Genomic DNA, 22903 nt, shown 5'->3' on the forward strand with positions numbered 1-22903 from the left:
TTAAATAGTAGATTTGCAAATTAAATAAGTACACATATCATTTCTATATTTTAGTGTGCAAATATTCTATTTGTCATATATATTTACATCAAATTCAAATGAGCATGGATTTTTGGTTAATTATATAAGTGTAAATTGTGATGCTTAGGAAGATTGTATCTAAACTAGAGTTAAACCAAATATCAATTCTACGAACTACCTAACTTTTATGTAGTTGTGATCTATATATATTAATTAGTATATTTAAATGGATATTTCTCCGTCATGATAGCTTGACTAGAGTTAATGTAAAAAAAAAATGAAAAAATTAGTTAATGTTGATTCAAACGTAAAACAAAAACAAAAAAAAATATTGGTCACCTATAATTTTTCTTAAAACTATTTAAACTATAATAAATGAAAATGTGAAAACTCGGGTGAAGTCGACTTGACGTGAAATTAATATTTGAGAATCGTTAGATGAAAATTTAGTCAAATTAATCAAATTATCTAATAACTCTCAGGTATTAACTTCACGTGCTGCACCTGAATTTTCACCAAATAAAAAACAAGAAAAGAGTTCTTATACTTACGTCCACACTTGTAACCAACGGGGCGGTTGGCAAAGTTGCAACGCTTGGGGATGGTGATGGCAATCTTAGGGTCAACGCCGGACATCTTGGCCGTGTTAGAGAGCAAAACAGCGCAGAGGCAAGCTGGATTCTGGCCAAATTTCTTGACCTGAACACAGCAACTCTGCGACACGCTCGCATTCTCATCTTGCGCCGCTGTGGCGCAAGGTGCTAGCTTAATAGCCTCATTGTCTGGGGTAGTGTTTTTCCCACATTCCCCAGCACCTTCCACTCTATAAATCTGTGAGATGCTAGCAATGGCCACAAGGCCAAGAATGAACATCATCTTAGTGTGACCCTCCATTTTCTCACAACTTTCTTTTTTCTAAGTTACTATCAAGTGAAGTACTTAGTAGTTAGTAGTACTTGGATTAGATATTTCACATGCAAGTGCAACACTACCTTGGACATTATGAGGTTTTTATAGCCCAAAAAAGGCACATACTAAAGTGCTTATTCCAGTCACACCCACCTTAGAATAATGGAGCTTGCACTAGGAAAATTGTTGGATCAGTTTCTTTTTGTTAACAATTGCACCACTTTTAAATATTTTTCTTATGGGGGTGAAATTTTAAATTAGTCTCTAATAATTTTGTAGTGGACAAATTTATCTTTAACAAAAAGATTAATAAATTGATCCTTGATCTTTTAGAATATTCAATGAATTAGTTCCTAACAAAACAAATGAACAAAATTACTCTTATTTTTAAAATTTTAGACTGTTTAATCTCCAATAATGATACTACTTTTGAGGGAAAAAAAAGGAATGATTTGTCATTTTTTAAAGAATATTAAAAATAATTTGTATTTTATTTTTTTATCAAAAAACTAATTTGTTTAATATTCTAAAAGATTAAGGATTAATTTGTCAATTTTTTTATTAAAAACTAATTTACTTGATACAAAATAATTAAAAGACTAATTTAACATATAACTCTTTTTTTATTAATATCTAAATTTTATTATCATAATCTCAGAAATTTAGTTTAAAACTTCATGAACGGCCTATCTCAATTCATAATTACATATCAATTCAATTTTCTTTTTAATATCTAAAATTTCTTTTTTCAGTTGCTCCACTTTTGCTATAAAAAACTGGTGTGAACACAATGTGGTTCATTCTCTTGTCTAATCAAGGTTGGTGAGATTGCTAAAATAATTCTGTAAGTTGTTGAGATCATTCTAGATGCTGCCATTAGTGTGCATTACTCATATTATGTTAATCAGAAGAGCATTTTATTCTGCCACCTAATTATTACTTTCCTCTTTATTAATTGAAAAATGAAAGCACTCGCTAAATTCCTAATCAATCAGGTAACTCACAAGTGCGTTCAAACTGAAAAACTTATTGGGGTACTAAGAACCAAACTTATTTTTATAAAATTAAATCCTTATGTGCTAGACAACAAAGTAATTCTGTGTTATTTGTTGGTTACCAAAAAAAAAAGTTTAGTTAGGACATATATCATCTATAATTATTTTTTCTTAAAGAAATCCAGAATGAGTCATCTTTTCAATAATTCAAACGTAATCAAATGAAAAATTTAACCTTAAAAGTATATTAATTGTTTAAGTACTTAATTTTGATTTATTATTATTATAAAATGACTTTTATGTATAACAGATTCTATTCTTTGTATTTGAATTTTTTTTTTTATCGAAGTTACTTAGATTTTAGTTCTAGATAGGACAAATATTTGATTATTCTTATGCATTTAAAATACTCATGCGTTGTCTCTCATTTTTCCTCTATTATCTAGTCTAATACCGGTCAATTACGAGTAAGAGTAAGTACAGAAGATGCATAGGTTGATGGAATGCAAGGAGACGATGTTACCGATTGAGTACCTTGGGATATACTTGGATGTGAATTTGAGACCTGTGAAGACATGAAAATCGATTATTGATAAATTAAAGACTAGATTATTGATAAATTAAAGACTAAATTTATGAAGGAAGAAGGTAGAGAGGTTCATTATGTTATAAAGAAGATTTTTTTAGGGTGAAGATGATAGAAAAGACGAGATAATTTAGTGAATTAAGGTGAGAAGTAGTGTAGACACCCAAAAATTTAAGAGGATTGAATATTAGTAATGCAGTAATTTAAAATACAACTATTTTATTTAAATAATGCTGATACTTTTTGAAGGAGGATGGCATTTTTTAAAAAAGATTGTGTATTTATGCAATAATTTAAATTTTGATGAGATGCTTTCAATTCAAACATTACCAAAAAGAAGGGAAAAAAGGAAGGGGTTTGTGGAAAGATTTTTTTCATTTGCAAATAAGGAGTAATAGGTGACAAACAAGATGATTAATTCGTTGACTTTGGAGTTAGAGAGTAGAGGAGAATTCGTTTTTGAGATAATAACTGGTTGCAGTGCAATAACTTGAAAGATATTTTTTTTTTGTTGGTTTTAAACCAAAGAAAAAATAGATTCTAATAAAAAAGTGTGGATTTTGGAATAAATTAGAGTAGACATAAAATTTTCAATAAAAAAAATTGTACTAGTGCGAAAAGAAATCGTGTAATTAGCTAGACTAACAATAGAAAAAGAAGATAGAATTATGTAGAAATTCGACAAAAAAGATATTTTTGTTACTAGCTTATTTATGTAGGTCTTGCTGGCAGATATTCTTTTGGATCTAGTTACAACATTATTAAAACTGTATGGAAAGACTTGGTTCCACTAAAAGTTGAAATGTTTACTTAATTTATTTTAGTCGACAGAATCAATACGAAGAACAGATCAAATAGATTAGGTGTTATTGATCAGAATAATAATATTTGTGTATTATATAAAAAAATATATTAAAAATGTAAAACATTTGTGTTTTAGCTGAGTTTATCTTATAAATGTGGGGCGATTAAAAATTAAATAACGATTTCTATAAAAAAAATTAGAAAAAATGGCTAATTTAATTTTTTTTTGTCATTTAATATTCTTAATCGAGAAAGAATGAAACGATTTTCCATAACAAAAATTATTGATAGATCATTCATATATTATAAAAAATGAAGTAATGTTGATCTTTAAATTTGGTGATAATAATGTTAAAAATAACTAAAATTTTATATTTTTTAATGTATCTATTTATTTTTTGCTCCATCTTATTTTATTAAAAAAAAGTTATAATAGAAGCATATAAAAATGTTTAGAGTGATTAATAAAGAGTAAATAATATCAAGACTTTTTTCAATCTAAATATGTGAATTTTTCGCACTTCTCATGAGAAATAATATTTTTCGAATATAATCATTGTTATATTGTATGTCAAAATATTATTTATTCCTTGTTAAAATGATATGTAAGAGGGAATCATTCAGATAAAAATATCAAAAATGTCTTTTTTTTAAATGTTTTTAAATAATTAAAATTTTAACACATATAGCCGATTAAATTGTGTTATTTTTATTAAAATTAGACAGGACAAATCAGTTCTTTATATACTATATTTAACAATGGATAAATAACATGTCAATATATAACCATACAATGCTTATATTCAAAGACATGTTTTTCATTTCATCTACTTACAACGATGGAGGAAATATGAAACACCAAAATTAAAATTAAAAAAAAATGTGGAAATGCACCATCAAAGTTCAATAAGACCAAAAGCATTTCACTCTATCCAAGCCTGTTCCAATGCTTTATGCTTGACATCATCATCTGTGCAATCACTTGCCTCTGTTTCACAAGGTGGAACCTCATCATCAAATTCTGTTAATGTTGGAACTAAGTTCTCAATTTCACATCCATAGTCCTTCCCTTTTCTATCAATGCTAAGAAAATCTGTCAAAATTACTCTATTAATGTTACTATTATTATTATTGGTCATTGATGATTTTCCTCCCTTTGCAGGGCAAATAACCCCTGCTTTTGGTGTTCCCAGACCTGATTTATTATTATATGATGTTGTTGGGACATATGGAACTGAAGAAATATGATTGTTGTGAGTGATCAAACCAAGTTTTGGGAGCATTGAGAACTGATCTGAAGAATGTTTGGTCAAGTCATCCACATAGAGCACATCATCAATTCTTGCAACAATATTTGAAGCCAAACTCTCTAGTACTCTAGAGTAGCTCTCTAGAATTGATTTCCCAACATCCTATAATACAAAACAATTTGAAGTGTGGTCAAAATTTTAACACATATAGCATATCCACTATTTAAAAAGTATAATCCACAAAATAAATTATAAGAAATTCTTGGGGACAGCAATTTTTAGTATTTTTTTGTCATTATTTGACTATTACAAATACTAAATTATTTTAACAAATAAATTTTATTAATTTATGTGTGTAAAATTTCTATAAATATGGAAGCAAATTATTACCAACCAAGTATTAGCTAAATATAATAATATTTGTTGGACATATAGGATTGTTTATAAATCATATAAGTAGAAAGTGTATAATTTTTTAAATCTCAGAAAAAAGCAAACTATGATTTTATGAAGAGAGTGGAGGTAGATTAAACTTTGCCAAACTTTGTTCTAATTTAAAATATATAAATATAAAACTATTGCAAAAATCAATTGTTAACATGTAGCTTTGTATGTATAAGATTGATTAGAACAATTCTAAAAACAATCAATCTTATGTGTGTATAATTAAAGATTAGTCATCGATCATACATCATACATCGTATATAGAAATATGTATTTGGCATCTTTTAATTTTTTTTTTTATTTTACTACTATAAACAAGTTTTATTATTCGTGTAAGATTTGATTATTCTACTATGATAAATTTAATTATTTAGTTAAAAAATATATAAATCAATGTGTAAATATAAAAAAAAAACATAATGACTAATTTGATGTGTAATTTTAATAAGCATAGAGTATTTTTATATGAAAAAGGAGTAAATATTACTATTCTAAAATTTATAATATCATTCCGAATTTGGAAGAGAGAAAGTACCTTCAATACAAAACTATTTATATCAAGATTTTATTAATAGATAATACGAACCTTGTTGCATTGGATTTTGCATGTATCTAATGCAGTTTGAGGGAGAGCAGGAAAACGGTGCTTCAAGGAGAGCATAAGAGTTTCTGCTCTCTCTATAAGCAATTCTCTCTTGTCACCTTCAAGGATTAGATCCTTGAACATCTCCCATGAAGATCTTGAACTGTATCTGGTGGCGCGATTCGGAAGCTTCGAGTTGGTCTTCTTGTGCCAGATATAAACTGAAGCCTCAACTCTGTTGGCAACCTCTATTGCTTGATGCTCAGAACATACATCAAGGCACTCTAACAAACACTCTGGAGAAAAATTCTCTGATGTAATGTACCTATAAATTACATCTCCCAAGCTGCCTCTTGCTGTCTGAAAACAAAAGAACAATAATCTCAACATTATGTTGTATTTTCCATAATCTCATTGAATCACAAAGTTTGAGTTAATATAGAAGGATAGTGTATAAACACAGTACGAAAGTTGAATACAAATACAATACAGAACGTAAGTTGAAAACTGTTAGATGACAATTTAATCAAATCTCTCAAATCATCTCACGATCTTTAGCTATCACAAAGATATGAAGTTTAAGGTATAGAATTAGTATTTGTGGATGATACTATGATGGATGATTCATATCACACCTTTGGAAGAGACTCCAAATATGCATGAGGAACCTCCATTTCAGCAAGAGTGGTGCTGTTAATAGCCATGGCAGCTTTGAGTATTTGGTTTGCGCAATCGCGCTTGTGCTGCAACTGCTTTCTTGAATTCTCGTGTAAGCCATAGGGTGGAACTTGAGGAACAGGAAGCCACCATTTCTCCTCTTGTCGCTGCACCACTTTTCGAAAAGAAGCCGAACCGTCATCCGTGTCCGGTGCAAGAACACCTTGCTCTACATACCTGAACTCAGCATTGATGAAACCATCTAGTATTTCCTATGAAAATGCAAAAAGAAGAAGAAAACTAGAATGGATTATTTTGAAATAAAATTGATTGGTGTTCATTGAAATGCAATAAAGAAATCTTACAAGAAGCATGTTATCTAATTTTCGCAGAGCAGGAAGATTGACATAAAGATCTGAACGTGGTCTGCAAGTCATGACCTGTTTCACATTTGAGAGTTAATCAAACGGAATTTACTTTTCGAAGCAGAGTATTTTTAAGCATAAATTACCAAAGAATTGTGTTACATATACATTTTCTTTTTCTTAAATAATAAGTAGATTCGTTCTCTTTATCATTCGATAAAACTTTAGACTTAAATCAAGCAAGTCCAACGCGCTATCCAATAATAAAGAGAATGAATACTAAAAGGAAAACATTTTTTTTTTTGGTTTTTTAGGTATCTTTCAAAACAAAGCGAATTAGAACTTCATTTAAGAGTTTATCCTGAGTAAACTAAAAGAAAAGCATATTATGATTATTTTTTGTGAAGTTGTGTTAGACCTCAAGCTTGGTTCCATCTGGAAAAGTTTGCCATGTAGGTTTCAATTCTACGACATGATCGGCGACGGAAAGTAGCCACTCTATCTCTCTTCTCCACATTGCTTTCTTCTCAGAAGTCAGGGGTTCCAATCTCCAGAGTTGTCCAAACAGGGTGGCTGCAGCAGATTATTCAGGAAATTCATACCTTAATAATTAGCAAGCTAAATAACAATTAGAAGCAGGAACATGGAAAAAACTTGTTTCGAATTCATACATACCACAAAGATTAGTTATGGCATTGGATATAGCCAAGGCTGTAGGGACACCATTTCCACAACCTGACATGTCTTCTCCAAGTAATAATTTTGCAAACCTCTCCTTCATCATCTCAACTTCCAACACTGACAATGAAAATTGAATTCTTTTAAGAAATATAATCCAACAAATTCTTTTTTAATATAAATTATCAAGGACGTTACTTCATCTGCCATTACATACATAAACACAAACAAAAACAGTTAATCGATGATAGCTGATAACAGTTAGATAATTTGATATATTTAACGAAATAGCCGCTTTATTTTTTGGGTTACCTGAATGTCTTACTATACATAAAAGTTAAACTTGATTAGTTTATGCAAATAAATACAAAATTTCTCATTACCAAAATCCTTTTTCTCTTCATCTTCACTACTTCCATTTGGACTTTGTGTGCAATTTGAGTCATCCATTTCTTGAACCGGAGACCCCATTGAAGGTGGTGAACATGAATGCTCCTCAGCACTACTTTGACCATTATGTTCTTTCTCAGATGACACAAATTCAGAGCCAGAACTGGATTCAGCAGCAAAAGTAGTCTCATTTTTGCAACCATTCTCATCACATTCTTCATTCACTTCAGTAACTACAATCCCTTCAACAACTTCACTATTATTGATCTCCATTGTAGCTTTCCCTTCTTCAAGAAAACCCGGATCGGAATCGAAGACGGCGTTGTTGTTTATCAGCATGCCATTGTAGTACATAGTAGGCCTCCCCTTCATGAAATGCAAACTCTCAAGAAAATGAGACAACAAACAAAACCTCAAAACTGAAAATGGGTTTTGTTTTTTGTTGGGTGAAGGCACTATCACCTTCCATAAGTCGTTAGCGGTGTTTTTGAAAGTGAAGGGTAGATAGAAAGAAAGATTGGTGGACCATTTTTGTGTGTGAGTGCTTATTATTACTTATATGTCAAGGATCATTGAAGTGAAACTCAAATTTCATGATTCATTATGATTACTCAAGGATTGCTCTCATAACATATGATCTGATGAGGCGCACAAACTTCCATTCTTCAACTCATTTCCATACCAGAAATTCTTATGCCGTTTTGGAGGGACATATATATTGGGTTAATCCTAGTAAGTGTTTAAATTAGTGGTAGATTATATTGTAAACAATTATATATTTGAGATCTAAAATATCTTTTTTCTAAGGATATTTTTAGTAATTAAAATTTAATCCATATAACCGATTAAATCGTGTTATTTTTGTCAAAATTAGGTTAGACAAATTAATTTGACCGAAAAAATGGTGAATCAAATTTTGACTAGTCTAAATTAATATTTTTTTTATAAAAAATTATTACAATACCTTTATTATAGAAAACTATTATTAATTTTGAGAATCCTAAATTTTAGTAATTTACTTGTCGTCATAAGATTATTTTTTATAAAAAAATAAATTTAGACTAGTTCAAGATTTGATTCACCATCTTTTCGATCAAATTAATTTGTCTAATCTAATTTTGACAAAAATAACACAGTTTAATCGATTATATATACTAAATTTTAATTATTATTAAACATCTTTAAAAAAAGACTTTTTAAATATTTTTATCTGAGTAGCTCCCATATATTATCTATCTTAATTGTCGTAATAAAAATCATACATGCACATAAAAAATAGTCACCAAATAAGTAATTATATATTTATGTATATTATATATAAAAATTTACTGAAAACTGTTTACATATATATTTGTTTTTATGTGAAGGTGTTAATTAAGATATGTTAGATAACAATTGTCAAATTATCTAACGATTTTTAATTAACAACTTCACATACATAAAAACAATTACATATAAATTTTTACATTTTTAACTCATTTTTAATATACATTTTGTATTTTATCATTTAATAACAACAAAAAAGGCTTTTTGTGTTGTTGGATCACCCTGAGAAACGGGAGAGATTTTGAAAAAGAATAAATAAGAGAATATAAAATAAGAATGGAAAAGTATATTTTAAACGTATATAAAAAGACACATCTAAAAAATATATCTATAAAGACATTTCTATTAAATCCAGCCATAAAAAAAGTATTTTTATTAAACACATTCACAAAGACACTTCTATTAAACACAGTTATAAATAAGAGTTGGCAGATGTTGGCAGAAATGTTGTTGGTAACGTAACAGGATTGAATAAGAATATATCACATGATTAATGGATTCCTCATTTTTTTTGGTAATGTTAGGGAGACAAAAAAAAGTAGCCAAAACTTGTTTTATTTAGCATTCATTAATTATCGCAACAATTAATGAATGCTAAATAAAAAAAGTTATGGCTATTTTTGACTGATTTTTTTTGTTATCAAATATTTTCGTTTTTTATAGGTTAATTCTTTGTAATGCTCAAATTTACTACTATAACATGTGTTTGAAGGAGAAACTTAAAAGTCCCAAAATCATTTCAGTGGAATAATGTAGTTGTTCGTTGGAGAATTTATGAAATTATTAATGTTATTCACTAACATTTAGTGCTTTATTAATGAAATTACTTGCACGTAATTGAAGTATATTTAATCGGTTTACTGGAGATTAACTTTTCTTTAACTACCAATCAACAAGTTCTAAATAAGTAAAGATTAAAGAGAAAGAAAGAAGTATTTAAAGGAAGAGAAAGATGTCTCAGTTCTCAATTTTTTTTCCTCTCTTATTTAACATGTGTGCTTTTTCAAGAGAAATTATAACTATTTATTTTCATTTCTTTTTTGTTTATCACTTACAAATCTTATAAAATTTGTGGTTGTGATATGTGATTTATTATTAAGGTCGGAGTATGCAAGGATTTCTTATTTACTGATTATTTTAAAAGAATTTGTTAAGAGAATACATTATTAAATTGGTTAATTTTCGTATAATGAAGAAATAAATATTTAATGTGTTTCTAATGTATTTGTCGTATATCTTGACAAGAGAACAATCTTATTTCCTTGTAAATTCTTGTAATCACACATTCAGTATCAAAGACCTGTACCTATGACAGATGATGTAATTTGGCATGTTAAAACCATAAAATCTTGCGCGCTCTGTTTTTGAAAAATTTGAAGTTTACCTAATATTTTAGAAAAATACTAAAAAACTATCAGAATTTATTATTAAGTGCACGGTTATAAATTTATAATGGAGATAAATCATTATGCAAATTAAATCATAATGAAAAAATGATATTATAGTTAGTTTGAGTTAGTTGCAATTGAAGCCTGTTTAATTTGTAAGTAATAACATAATTTGTAACTTTCCTTGCAAGGCTTTCCCTAATATTAAAGCTTTTTTATTGTTATAAAAAGCTCAATGCTGGTTGTTCCAACAAATTGATGAGTAGTGAAAAAGACAAGAGATCCTATCAAAGGCTAACATAACAACTAGTTCGGTTAGGACTAAAACAAAGAAAAGAAAAGATAACTTCAACCTCAAGAATTGTATTAATGTCTTTGGTTCTCTATATGTTGCGTTTGTGACAATCACAAGTTCAGCATAGTCATTTTAATTAGAAAAGGCTCCATTTCAAAAGTTTCGAATGTAGAGAGTTAGTGGTTTATGGTCATTAATTTATTGAATGAATTGAACATGGATGATTGTTCTCGCTTCTATTAAATGTGCATCTTGGTCAAGAAGAACAGCAACATATCGCGAATTGCAACAAGGCTGTGAAGCTGATAAATGAGAGACCAATTTGTACTTTTTATTTTTTTTTTTGCTGAAATTTGAATATCAAACTGGAAGGAATAAATAGAGGGCTCTCTCAACTCAAATTTGAAGTAATTACTAATTTTAGTGGTTATTTAGCTTGCATAAAAATATGGGAAAGAATGAGGAACTAATGGAATATTTGTACAATGTATACAATGGAGGTTTAGAGAGTATTAGAGATATAACTATTAGTGTTATTAGCTGAAATTTTTTGAATGAATGGTATCATGATATGGTATTAAAACTTTAGATTCGAAAGGTCAAAAGTTTAATTTTTGGTGAATCCCAAAATCAGTTTAATCTTTTAAAAGATGTTTATTATCCCTAATACTCGGATGATTATTCTAGATAATATGGCTAACTCAATAGTCCATTATTTTTCTAGCAGGATCCTAAAAATATCTATATGTAAAGATGATAATTAAAATATTAACACGTATTATATTAAGTAATTTAGTTAAATATTCGAACCATCTAATAGTTTATAATTATTATCTTTACACATGTGAATATTCACTTTAATTTTTATGTATGGAAATGTAATTTTCGAACGATCAAAGCACTCATATTTTTTTCGTTTATTTAAAAAATAAATAAATAAAAGTATGATAACTCGTAATGCACCTATCTTAGCAGAGATGATTTTTCGACTAATGATTTGATTTGGTCCCTCGAATTTCAGGAATAACTCGATCTAATTCTTTAAATTTTAATTAATCTAAAATAGTCTCTAAATATGATGCTTGAATAATTCAAATATTACAATTATGAAAGGACAGTCTCTAATTCTAAATATTACAATCTTATAACATTCATCTGTACTATACATTTACACACAACACTAGAGGTTCTTATAAAAAACAAGTACAACTTTATTACAAGATAGTGAATGCGCCAAGGTTGAAAAACCAAAAAATGTAACATTTTCAGGTCTGACAGAATTAGTGGAAGATTTAATTGAAATAAACAAAATAAATTAAAAAATTACTTGTTACCAAATTAGCTGCTCTTGGAAGTTGGAAGCTTGTGAAATACTAGAAATATTCACCGCACAATTAGGAACTTTAATTAAAACAAATGATACTCCAAAATAGCCTTTAATGATAAATTGGGTAATTCACCTAAAGAAATAAAATGAAATCTAATATTATTTGAATGTCTTAAATCAAATAAGATTACATGCATGTACTTATTCTATATTAATCGAAGTTATTAAACTCGATTTAAATTATTTCATATAAATTGAATTGAGTAAACTTTTAGTAAATCGAATGAATGAGTATCGAATTAGGATAAAACCTAGTAAATCAAAATAACTATATTCAATTTACTAGTGGAGTCACGTTGGGGAGTTTCAACCCATAATAAATCAAATGAAATTGCTTTTGATTTACTTCGAATTATTAAGACTAAGTAAATCGAGTCTAATAGATTCGATTTACCAAGGAGGATGAGCAATGCGAATCGAATTAAGGATGGTAAAATTCTCCGAGACGTGGAGATTCCTGTGGAGATTACCTCGAATGGAGATCCAACTGTAAAATTTTTTTCACATAGACGGGGACAGGACAAAATTTTCTCGAAGCAGGCACAAAAATCCAAGCAAAGATCCTCACCCCGTCTCCACTAATCCTCGAAATTCATAAATTTACTTAATGTCCTTAATAGTTTTTCTCATACATGTTTTTTAGTCATTTCACATGTCATATATAGAGAAAGAGAGAAAGAAACCCAAAATTTCTAATCCTCACTTTCATAACCCTTCTTCAATTCATAGATCCCTAGCGTCGTCCATACTTCATCCAACCTCTCTACAGCCATCCCCTCGCCACTCTCCCGTGTCACCGTATTGTCACCCTCACCATTCTATCACCCTCACCGCGTAGTTCTCTATATTCGTGGCGTTTCTTTCCATAACTCTGTTGTCGTGTTTATTCTCCTCTCTGCTATCGCGTTCCTCACCTCGTCCATTGCTTTGTATTGTGGCTCGCCGTGGCATCTTCTATTACGTCATTTGAAAGAAGTCACCGTTTAAACTTTTTGTATAAAATCTTGCTATTTTTGTATAGGATGAATATTTTTAACTTTATTCCTATGAAAATTAATCATTAGTCAAAACTAACAGGGAAATGGAAAAACGAGTTCCTACGAGAAATAGGGTCCTGTAGAAAATGGGGATGGAAAGCAATATTCTCCCATAACAGGAAACAGAAATGGGAGCAAATTTAGGGACGAGAATGGGAGTCCCGTCCTGCCCCCTTAACATCCTAAATCGAATTCTCTTAATTTGATTTAGAGTACGAGTCTAAGGTTATAATATTAACCGTTTGGGGTATTAATATTATTTTTTATTTTTTATTTTTTGAGTTCAATTATAAAATTAATAATTTTTAGTAATTATCAATCAATTTTTTTAATTATATTGTTATTATAAAGTTTAAATATTAAACTTTAAATTCTAATTTCTAATTTAAATTATGAATTTTAATTCAAACTCTAAATTCAATCTCTAAAATTAGAGGATTAAAAAATAATTTTATAATCTAATTTTTTATTATTTTTAATCGATACTTTTATCTATTAGTTTAATTTTTTTAGTCTAATAATCTGATAATATATTTTAAATTTATACTTTTAAATATTGCTAATTAATTAATAATAAAAAATAATAAATTTTACTCAATATATGTGAACTACTAAATGATAAAAAATAGAAATTAATTCAAAATTTTTATTCTTACATTTTTTAAGCAGGCAGATTATATATAAACACTCATTAATTAAAAAGATTTATTGAGTATTCATTAATTAAATCTTCTAATGAGTATTCGTTAATTAAAAAGATTTAATGAATTTTTTATTTTTTAATAGTTTATATACATTGAGAATACTAGAAGATAGATAAAATTTATTATTTTTTGTTATTAATTAGCTAGCAATATTTAAAAGTGTAGACTTAAAATATATTATTAAATTATTAAACTAAAAGAATTCGACTAATAAATAAAAATATCGATTAAACCAATAAAGAACTGGATGGTAAAATTATTTTTTTATCCTCTAATTTTGGAGATTAAATTTAAAATTTAAATTAAAATTCTAAGAAGTTAGAATTTAAAGTTTAATATTTAAACTTTATGATAACAATATAATTGAAAAAATTAATTACTATTTATTAAAAATTATTAATTTTTTAATTGAACTCAAAAAATAAAAAAATAAAAAAATAATATTAATATCTCAAACTGTCTAATATTATATACCTTAGACTTGTACATTGGCTCATCTTATTTAGTAAATAGAATCTATTAGACTCAATTCACTTGGTGTTAGTAATTCGAAGTAAATTAAAGCAGTTTCATTGGATTTATCAAGAGCTGAAACTTCCCAGGCCAATGTGACTAGCTCCACTAGTACATTAAATTAGTCACTTCCGATTTTTTAGGTTTTGTTCTAATTCGATGTTTATTCATTCGATTTACTAGATATTTATGTAAGTCGGATGTGCTCAATTCGATTTATATGGAATAACTCATGTTTAATAATCTTATTTGATCTTGAACATTGAAATAATAATGGATTTCATTTCATTTTTTTAGGTAAATTATTCTAATAAATTAGTTTTTATTTTTAAAAATATTAGATAAATTAATCTCTAATAAAAATAAAAAGAATAAACTAGTTTCTAACATTTTAAAAAAATTAATCCTCAATCTTTTAAAAAGAATACGGTTGGATTAAATGGTTAGGGATTCGTATTTATGAAAAAAATTACTCTGAACAACCATTAGAAAGAATTAATTATTAAAAAAAATTTTAATATCAAAATTATTAAAAAAGGTCAAAGTTTATAATATTTAAAAAAAAAGACTAAAATTTTTTTATAAAGAAACATATATATTTTAATTATTTTTTATTTATTTTTTGTAATTTTTATAGTAATAAATTCCATTTCTCGTAAAATTTTGACTATTTTTATAATGATTTATTTATTTTTATTTATTTTTTTATTTATACAGTCTTCCATCGTTTCTTCTTCTCATCTTCTCATGAGGGTATACTAAATTACTAATTAAATGTGATACTTAGATTTTTAATCAAATATATAACATAATTTTGTAATATTTTAAATTTTAATAATAATTTTAAATGTATTATCTCGTAAAAAATAATATTTTTTTAAATTTATCATAGATGTATATAACTAACCACATATTTAAGTATTTTTAATAATTAAATCTAATCAAGTTGGTCTAAATTTAACAAAAGTCATTTTTATCATACCAGCGTATACACACGTGCATTTTAATAACGCAAAATATATCGTTCTTTGTCTTCATTTTTTCTTTCTCCCCCTCCTCCTCCTCCTTCTTCTTTCAAATTCGCGCACGTAGGTTCTTCTTCTTCTTCGCCTCTTTCGTTATCGTCATCACCAACAACACCAACATGTTGCTAACATCTTTATTGGTTATAACTTTTTCTGGTACCGTCATTAAATAACTTCGGTACATTTTTTAGTTTATTTTGGTTCATTTGTGAATTAATTTTAGTTTACTTGTGTGTTAATTGAAGTTCACCTAATGCTACTGATAACTATTGATCAAATTTTTTATTTCTTAAGTAATTTTGGTTCATTTCTTAGTTTATTTGAGATTTATTTGGATTCATAAATGAATTCGATGTGTTTGTGTTAATTGAAGTTCATTTGATACTGCTGATAAGTATTGACCAAATTTTTTAGCAAAGAAGAATAAAAATTATTTATCATCACTTTATTCAATTGCATTAAATTCTACTCTATTCCATTCAATTAGTTCAGATTTAAACAAGCAGTAAAAAACTCAATTCTAAAAAAAACACATCAAATTCATTTATGGATTCAAATAAACTTCAATTAAACTAAGAAATGAACTAATATTATTAAAGGAATAAAAAATTTGGTAAGACACAGATTTTTGATAGACACGGAAAGACACAGATGGATACGGAGACACTAAATTAGTGTACCTCCAATTTAATGAGACACTGAGACACAACTTGTGAGACACTACTTTTTTACTCTTTTATCCTTATTCAATTTTTAAATTTTCAAAATTTATCCTCTTATTTTCTCAAATATTTCTTTTTTTTTTACTTCATCTTTTAAATTCTACAACCAAATTTATTTTTCTGTTTTTAAAAAAATTATACATTTAATTTTTTATTTATTTGAATTTTAATTAATTTTTGATAAATTTCGGACTTTGATTCTCTATTTTTTTCCAAAAAATATTATATATTTAATATTTAAATGATAATTTGAGATGATATTAGAAGAAAAAAATAGGGGAAGAAATAAAAATTTAATGGTTATGACATGTAGCCTTTGAGGTGATGGATGTGTAGTGGTGTTGGTAAAATTTGTGGTTGAATGAAATATTTGTGTCTTGTTTATTATTTTTACCAAACATAATACATAGACACAAATATTTTATGTCTATGTTTTTAGTGTCTGTGTCTTTGTGTCTATGTCTCATCCTATACATCAACCAAACGGAGCAAGTGAACCTCAATTAGCACACAAATGAACCGAAATTAGTTCAGAGATTTGAACAACCAGTTACAAAGACTCAATCACCAACAAAAATATATCGAATTTATTTCTGAATTTAAATGAACCTCAATTAAACTAAGAAATGAACTGAAATTAGTTAAGGAATAAAAAATTTGGTCAATACTTATCAACAGCATTAAATGAACCTCAATCAACACACAAATGAACCAAAATAAATTAAAAAATAAACACAAATTTATTTAATGATGGCATATGAGAAAATCAAAACTGATAAAAACATTTGTAAAATGTTGGTACTATTGGTGATGACGATAATGAAAAAGAAAAAGAAGAAGAAGAAGTCGTAACATTGGAGAAGAACCTACGTGCGTGAATTTGGAAGAATAAGGAGGAGGAGAAGAAGGAAAGAAGAACTCGTGTGCGCAAATTTGGAAGAAGAAGAATTTGTGTGTGTGCGAATTTGGAAGAAAAAGAAAAAAGAGAAAGAGGAGGAGAAGAAAGAAAAGAAAACACAGAAGGAGGAGAAGGAAAAAGAGAAGGAAGCGCGTGATTAAAAAAATTGTTATAAGATTAGACTTGATTAAATATTTTGCTTAGATATAAAACTTTATTGATAATTAAAATCACCTTAAAAAAGCTCTGATACTATCTTAAATTTTAAATTTAAAATACGTATCACAAATCTCAAATTGTAAGATAATAAACTTAACCAATTCTGTATTAATTTTTGCGTTAACCTGTTAATTTAAATCCATGGTCATAACCATTATTAATCGAAAAGAAATACACAATAGTACAGACAGGACAAAAATAAATCTTTCATACATAGATAAAATCATAATGTGTGTATCACTCTTAATTATTTAACTGGAAAAAATAAATAATAATAACAACAATTGAAGGCTATATAAGCAGAAGAACTTAGTGCATTTGAATTCGTATAGCGTTTGAATTCGTGTAGCGTTCTTCCAAGGTCACTCTAAACTCAAAACCTTGTGTTGAATGGTGCCTTCTTAAATGCTCTTCTTCTCCAAGGTTGCCAAGAGTGTGGAATCACAACCACCTTCTTTTGTTCCTTCAAAATCGCATAAATGAAAAAATAAATAAAATAATAAATAATTATGAAGATGATCCAAAATTCAGAAATAAAGATATATTTAGTTCTTTATAAAAAAGTTTGATTCTTCTTTTTAAATATTATAAACATTAATCTTTTTTAATAATTTTGGTATTAGAAGTCCTTTTTAATAATTAAATCTTCCTAATCGTTCTTTAAAATATTTTTTTTATTTATTTAGTATTCTAAAAAATCAAAATCCAAGTTGTCAATTTTTTGTTAAGAATTAATATATCCAATATAAAAATTTAGAGACTAATTCGAAATATTACTCACGTAGTCACGTTAAACTAATATACCGGAACAAAGAATAGACCTACCACAAAAAATTGAAAATAAATGTTATACATGAAATCCAAATTTTCAAATAAAGAATGACCACTTAAATTACAGAAGTGGAGAACTTTTTGTGTTATATGCAAAGAACAGAATTAATAATAAGTTGTAATAACTAATAAGTGTTGACAATGTACAACAGCTATCAGAACAATTAAAAAGTGGCTAAAGATTATCAATATTTATGAATTAAGATTTGAGTTGTACTTTAATATTTTTTTTCATTTTGTTTTCTCCTTTTTTTTTTATTTGCTATATGGTTTCATCTTGAGCTCAATACAATTTCACTATCAGAAGTGTTGAAATGTGTTGATCACATTATTATCCTAACTATCTAATATCTCAAAATTATGATGATCCTGTCAATATTATCATTTTCATTCTATCCCCCTCTGAAAAATGTAAATAACCATATAATTAACTAATTATGCTTTTATTTGGCACTATCACTGCTACATATATAGGAGATAGTAATACTTAACCAATAAAACGTAAGAAAACGTTACTAATGATCGTACTCTTTACAAGTAGAACCATGAACCAAAACTAATCGTTAAAGACATTGAAAGAGTTCCTCTTTTCTTTATCTTCATTCTAGGTTAATGCCAACTACTCCATATTGGTTGACCAAAAAGTTCTCATTGTTACTAACAACGTTGTTGTATCAATGTTATGTTACAAGGTAGCCATGTTAACGGTTTGAACAGAGCTAGAACCAGTTCTGTTCAAAACACTCCTGGCTTTCATGCCTTTCCTTATGGTCTCAACATCATTCCACCTTTCGGCTGAAGCATAAACGTTTGAAAGAGCGACATAATCCTCGCTTGTCGAAGTCACATTTGGACAAGTCTCCTCTTTTAACTGCAGAAGAAACTTACCCACCTTCTCTCCCATCACAATGTCCCCATGAATCTTGCAAGCTGCAAGCAAACTCCTCCAAATAACAGAATCAGGACTAATTGGCATCCCCAAGGCAAAATCATAAGCTTCTGTTAACTGTCCGGCTCGGCCAAGAAGGTCAACAATGCAACCATAGTGTTGTATCTGAGGTGTCACTCCGAACACTCTCTTCATATCGTGGAACAATTGAAGGCCTTCTTCTACAAGCCTAGCATGACAACAAGCTGAAAACAAACTTGCAAAAGTTGCTTCATTCGGCTTAACACCATAAGCTCCCATTTTATAGAAAATCTCCAAGGCTTGTCTTCCTTTCCCATGTATGGCTAGGCCAGTAGTCATCGCTGTCCAAGTCAATACATTCTTCACATTCATTTGCCAGAAGATGGATAAGGCACTGTTCAGACATCCGCATTTCGCATACATATCCACCATACCAGTTCCTATAAACACATCATATTCAGGACTATACCCTGTTTTTCCTACAAAGCCATGTATGCAGGCCCCAATGTCTATAATTCCCATTTGAGAAGCTGCTGAAAGAACACAAACTATGGTAGTATCTGTTGGCTTAACACCACTAGGATCCACCAACATGTTGCAAAATAAAGACAACGCAGCAGCAGCATGATCCTCATTTCCTTCTTTCATGGAACAATAACCTGTTATCATAGCATTCCAAGTGACAACACTTCTTTCTGGCATTTCATCGAACATCCTTCTGGCAGATTTAATATCTTTGTGGTTAGCATAAAAATGTATCTTTGTAGTCTGAACCAAAATATCTGATTCAATCCCATGTTTTACTATAAGGGCATGTAATTGTCTACCTAACCATAATGATGAAACCAAGGGAGAGCGAGCGCAGGCTCCAAGAACAAAATTGTAAGTATAATCATTGAAAACCATGGCTCCCCTTGAAAACTCATTTTGGAAAGTAGTAATGGACTCCTCGGGTTGAACACATCTAATCAAAGTATTGAAGAGAAACAAGTCTGGCTTGTCAAAATGCCGGAACACTAAATGTGCATTATTAGCAACATGTTTGAATGGCGATTCGCAATAATGTTCAATTAACTTGGCCAATAAGGAAGGAGATTTGATGCCATTGGTGATTAACTGGGCATGAAGTTCCTTCACATGGTTGGTGAATTTGGGTAAAGAATACAACAAAGGAACACAGCTATGCCTTGGAAGGAAAGTCAACATGAGGGAATTGCAACCCATAAAGGAAGATTATGAGTCCTTGGATGAAGAAATTATTTTTCACCTTAAAACCCATGCAATCTGCCAAAAATTCAGGTTGAGTTGTTCAGTTTTATTAAAGCTGGCATTTATACTTTCATTTATTGATTTCATGCCAACAATCAACAAAATATACCAATTTCATACCTAGAACGGAGTAAGCTTATAGGTAAGTTATTTCCAAGGATGTGATCATAGTTGTCAGAACCGAACCAGTCACACTACTGGTCACTAGTTCAACCGGTGGGTTACTAGTTGAACTGGCTAATCCGGTCGTACTTAAATAAAAATATAAAATAGTCAAAAACTTAAAATTAAATTTTGAAATATATATCTTCACCAACATTAACAACAATCAAGTCTCAATTTCTACTACGAAAATAGACATATTATTGGTCAATACTACAATAATATCTTAATTTGACACAATAATAATGACAATCAATTAGGCAATTAGTAATCAATTCCAACTAAGCAATTAACAATCACATTGCAGCAATGGAGCCTATTAACAATTAACAATTAATCAATTAGGCAATTAACAATCAATTTTAACAGTCTATTATCAACTAACAATCAATTCTAACAGAGCCTACTATCTAATTCTAATTACACTATCACATTGACAATCAATTAGGCAATTAGCAATCAATTCCAATTAGGCAATTAACAATCACATTGTAGCAACAAAGCCTATTAATAATTAACAATAAATTAAAGGCAATCAACAATCAACTCTAACAATGGAATTTCAGGGCCCTCAAAACTAAAATTGAAAATAAGGTGCATTCCTATTATTTTTAATAGCAGAATCATAATAATATCATAACCACAAAGTAAAACTAAATAACTAAATATCAATCTCCAAACATTTTCTTTCCAAATTCAAAATTAGCAAACCAACACATCCGCAATCGGCAGGATAACTAAATTAGTAATTAGCAAACTTCCCATTCAACAAATTCAAGTCTCATCATAAATTCATAACCAAACAATCAGTCCATTAGGTAGCGTTTGGTGGAGAGACAAAGACGGAAAGACTGATACTGAGAGATAGAGACTAAGAGACAGGGATTGAAATAAATCCCAATATTCTGTTTGGTGTAAAATGGGAGACAGTAATTGAAACAAAAATGAAACTCTAATTTAATTTGTACAAAGGGTAAAATTGGAATTAATTAATTGAAATGAAAGTATTTTAGGTATAAAATGTTATTAAAGTTTCAGTCTCCATCTCTAAAAATTTCAGTCCCCTGTGTCCCTACTTTTTGGAGGTACTGAAATACTGAAATTTTAGAGACAGAGACAGAAATTTTAGTACCAGTCTCTGAACTAACAAACACGATACTGAGTAAACAAACACAAAATTTTTGGTGACTAAACACACAAAATTAACTAACTGTTTCTAACTAAATCATTTTGATCACGTTAAAAACTAAATTAACCAAATCACAATTTTTTTTATGAACAACAGATTAAAAACGAAAAAAGTAAGCAAGAAAAATTAAGTAACCTTCGGTGGTCTTCCAACAAGCAGAGACGCAAGACGACGAGGAACGAGCAGCAACAACCACCCAAGAGACGGAGGGAGGCGCGGCGAGGAGGAAGCTGTAATGGGTAAAATATAGGCCAAGGCCCAATTAGGATAGTTTCATTAGTAATTGATTTACTATAAATAGATATAGTAGAAATGTAATAGAAAAAAACCAGGAATTGAGTAATGTGTAGTCTTTCTTCTTTGAAATTCCATCAATGGAATTATTCTCTCCCTCTTAATTCTTCCTAATTTCCCTCTGATTGACTTCTTTATTCCTAAATCCTTCCCCTTACAATGGTGCTTTCACTGGGCACCATTTTTCCTTTTTTTTTTTTTATAGTGGTTTAGCGATCTCACCTCCAAGGGTACAAATTGGAAGTGTAGATGCGTATTTTACTACTTTTTTGTCTTATACTCAGAGTGAATTGGAATTATGCTGCAACATTGAAGACATTTCTTAATGGATTGGAAACTTACATCCATAGAGAAATTATCTTTGATGATCCTAAAACCCTTTGGGATGCATTTTATTTAGCAAAATTTTATGAAGAAAGATGGAAAAATCCGTTTGCAGAAAATTCAAAGCCAAAATTACCCTCTCACAACCACCAGATTCAGATCCAAAAACGTTTCTCAACAGAAATTCCATATCAATCACAATTTCAAATTTCAGATTCAGAATTTCAAGCAAAAATCCAAATCCAGGGCTCCATCGTAGAACAACAGAAAAGCCTTCAACAGAACACAAAATTAGAAGCAGAAATCAAGGTCAAGCGACAGAACCTCTGAACGCTGGCGGTCGTACGGGGTGGAGAACAGAACCAGTTGAGGAGGACGACAACATCCACGACGGCAGAACCACTCGGAGCAGTGGCGGCAGGCTCAGCAAGGCCAACAGTGGCGCCGGGGAAGGTGGATGACACAGATCTATTGGATCGGGAACCGACACCAAAGCCGCCTTGCAGGTTTACGGACGCGGTGGTCAGAGGCGGAGCAGCTACAAGAAAGCCCGCACCAGAACCAAGACCGCGGAAGACGAACGACGCGGTGGTAGCAAGCGGCGCCTCCGCGAAGGGAAAGCTCGCGCCGACCCGAGTTGACGAAGCGGCGAAGGTTAGAAGAGGCGTTCTGTTCCGTTGTTCTCTCTCAATCGTGGCCAAGCCACCACCACTCACGGTGGCGGTTTT

General features: G+C 29.4%; 3 protein-coding genes across 5 annotated transcripts in view; all 3 read right to left on the bottom strand.

The window, feature by feature from the left end:
* LOC107475009 (putative lipid-transfer protein DIR1) overlaps positions 1–1014 on the bottom strand; it is a 1305-nt gene extending 291 nt beyond the window's left edge. Inside the window, exon 1 of the mRNA XM_016094658.3 lies at positions 573–1014. Within this exon, the coding sequence (XP_015950144.1) occupies positions 573–915 (343 nt within the window). The 5' untranslated portion in view covers positions 916–1014. The remainder of the gene's footprint in view (positions 1–572) is intronic.
* A 3124-nt stretch (positions 1015–4138) lies between these two features.
* LOC107475008 (rop guanine nucleotide exchange factor 7-like) lies at positions 4139–8300 on the bottom strand. Its single transcript, XM_016094657.3, has 7 exons — positions 7676–8300; positions 7290–7412; positions 7033–7187; positions 6615–6689; positions 6228–6521; positions 5596–5952; positions 4139–4727 (listed from the first exon to the last, which is right to left on the bottom strand). The coding sequence occupies exons 1-7, from the start codon at positions 8052–8054 to the stop codon at positions 4239–4241; spliced, it is 1872 nt and encodes a 623-aa protein (XP_015950143.1). The 5' UTR covers positions 8055–8300; the 3' UTR covers positions 4139–4238.
* A 10214-nt stretch (positions 8301–18514) lies between these two features.
* LOC107475007 (pentatricopeptide repeat-containing protein At3g18970) lies at positions 18515–22648 on the bottom strand. Of its 3 annotated transcripts, XM_016094655.2 has the most exons (4): positions 22500–22648; positions 21693–21787; positions 20327–20457; positions 18515–20221 (listed from the first exon to the last, which is right to left on the bottom strand). In XM_016094655.2, the coding sequence occupies exon 4, from the start codon at positions 20159–20161 to the stop codon at positions 18713–18715; it is 1449 nt and encodes a 482-aa protein (XP_015950141.1). In that variant the 5' UTR covers positions 20162–20221; positions 20327–20457; positions 21693–21787; positions 22500–22648; the 3' UTR covers positions 18515–18712. The 3 variants fall into 3 exon arrangements, with proteins under 3 accessions (XP_015950141.1, XP_015950142.1, XP_052113262.1); XM_016094656.2 differs by lacking the exon at positions 20327–20457; XM_052257302.1 differs by lacking the exons at positions 21693–21787; positions 22500–22648 and having other exon boundaries at positions 20327–21672.
* Positions 22649–22903: the final 255 nt, after the last annotated feature.

This window comes from Arachis duranensis, chromosome 2, assembly GCF_000817695.3.
Source record: "Arachis duranensis cultivar V14167 chromosome 2, aradu.V14167.gnm2.J7QH, whole genome shotgun sequence".
NCBI lineage: Eukaryota > Viridiplantae > Streptophyta > Magnoliopsida > Fabales > Fabaceae > Arachis > Arachis duranensis.

Bases quoted from the DNA above. Each gene is read 5' to 3' on its own strand.
- LOC107475008 (XM_016094657.3), bottom strand. From the start codon at position 8,054: ATGAAGGGGAGGCCTACTATGTACTACAATGGCATGCTGATAAACAAC. The intron at 7,188-7,289 runs GTATGTATGAAT...AATCTGCTGCAG, and splicing joins TGCCATAACTAATCTTTGTG to CCACCCTGTTTGGACAACTC. The intron at 5,953-6,227 runs GTGTGATATGAA...TTTTGTTTTCAG, and splicing joins ATTTGGAGTCTCTTCCAAAG to ACAGCAAGAGGCAGCTTGGG.
- LOC107475007 (XM_016094656.2), bottom strand. From the start codon at position 20,161: ATGGGTTGCAATTCCCTCATGTTGACTTTCCTTCCAAGGCATAGCTGT.